At 36.9% G+C, this 1,827-nt stretch overlaps 1 protein-coding gene across 1 annotated transcript; it reads left to right on the top strand.

The window, feature by feature from the left end:
- Positions 1–334: 334 nt before the first annotated feature.
- On the top strand, positions 335–1,067 carry LOC149151244 (expansin-B16-like). The gene is made up of 3 exons (XM_089439708.1): positions 335–524; positions 610–739; positions 859–1,067. The coding sequence occupies exons 1-3, from the start codon at positions 340–342 to the stop codon at positions 1,054–1,056; spliced, it is 513 nt and encodes a 170-aa protein (XP_089295834.1). The 5' UTR covers positions 335–339; the 3' UTR covers positions 1,057–1,067.
- The last annotated feature ends 760 nt before the right edge of the window (positions 1,068–1,827 follow it).

Here is a 1,827-nt window from a genome sequence, read left to right as displayed (position 1 = left end):
GCAGTGCAAATGGCGATGGAAGCGAAGGTATATTGCCGCATTCTTCTTGATGTCACTCCAAATAATTCAATTGTTCATTGATTCAGATTGTGGTACGTTGTTGTAACTCTTGTCGTAATGCAGGTGGCGCCTGCGGGTATGGTGGCCTTGTGGATCAGAAGCCTCTGAGAGCGAGAGTGGGCGCTGTAAGCCCCGTTTTATTCAAAGGCGGAGAAGGCTGTGGGGCGTGCTACAAGGTAAGAAATGATTGCAAACACTCAGATCAGTAGATTGTATTTGGTCGTTGCAGTTATTAATGACCAAATTATGGTGCATTTTTGGAAACTACAGGTTAAGTGCATGGAGAAGGGCTTATGCTCTCGGAAACCTGTAACTATCGTGGTAACTGATGAATGCCCGGGAGGATACTGTGCGTTCGGTAAAACACATTTTGATCTGAGCGGAGCTGCGTTTGGTCGTATGGCCACCCATGGAAAAACTCCACCACTGCTCAACACTGGGGAGCTCTCAGTTCTTTACAGAAGGTATAAAACACATAAGAGCGAGCTATCAGTTTTAGTTGTGATATTGAAGAGTTGATGTGTAATATTGTGATGGTATTTATTACAGGACATTGTGTCGATACCCAGGGAAGACCATAACTTTCCATGTGAACCAAGGATCCACAGTCTACTGGTTCTCCGTACTCATCGAATACGAAGCCGGATATGGCGATGTGGGAGCTGTGCAACTAAAACAGGTCTGTGCAGGACCATGGTGATTCCAACTTTAAACTTTTATCATTCTGCTCTTCATTTCGTAACTTGAATTCGCTTCGATCAATTGCGTGCATGAATGATGTGTGCATGAATGATACAGGCGGACTCTGGTGCGTGGATGGAAATGAAGCATACTTGGGGCGCCAACTGGTCTCTGTTGGGAGGTCCATTGAAAGCACCATTTTCTTTGCGAATCACAACGTTGACGAGGAAACAAACGTTGTCCGCGAGAAATGTGATTCCCAAGAAGTGGTATCCGAACGCAAGTTACAGATCACGTCTCAATTTCGACAATTAGCTGAAGCTTTGAGCTCCAATGAGTAGCGTTTTAAAAAAAAAAACAAAAAGTCCAAAAAAGTAATCTGATGTGGAGACTGTTTGATTGAATTCAAGGTTTGACAGAATCAACGGTCCACATCTCTGGAACGTGGAGATGGTGTCGGGTTGGAATGTAAACGCTGTTTTGAAGTTTTTGTGGCTATATTTTCCCGTCAATTTTATTTTGAAATTGGGTAGGGTTTATTAAAAAAAAATTTTAGTGTCGGAAGGATCTTCGAATGTTGAATATAATAAAAACACATTTCAAATATTTAAAAAATTATAATTAACTACATTTACATTATTAAATAATTAAAAATATTACAATTAACTACAACTATATTATTTTATTTAAAAATATTGCAATTAACTAGTATTATTAGATTATTAATAAATATATAAAATAATTAAAAAATATTTTTGAATATTCAATTACATCTCAAGCTTGGTTTATATTAGAATTGGGTTTGAAGAATTTATATTTTTGATAAAAATGAATGGTTGAGATTTCTAGCAAAGCAAATAGTCTTCCTCTAATACATGATCCAATGGACAATGTGAAAACTTTTTTAATAGTTTTTCACTTTTTAAGTTTGTTTCTTTTTTTAATTTATTACAAAATAATTTGTGAAACATGACTGTAATTTATTAAAAACTTATTTACGAAATGTGGGGTTGACACTCATTTTTGAAAGGGAACTTCCCAATGAACTAAGCTCCAATAAAAATACTCTTCAACATATCTCGTAAG

Source organism: Pinus tabuliformis, chromosome 9, assembly GCF_031772625.1.
Source record: "Pinus tabuliformis cultivar Carrire ecotype Pingquan chromosome 9, CPIR1, whole genome shotgun sequence".
NCBI classification, from domain to species: domain Eukaryota; kingdom Viridiplantae; phylum Streptophyta; class Pinopsida; order Pinales; family Pinaceae; genus Pinus; species Pinus tabuliformis.
Note: the sequence above shows the minus strand (reverse complement) of the source record. Positions and strands in the feature narration are given on the sequence as shown.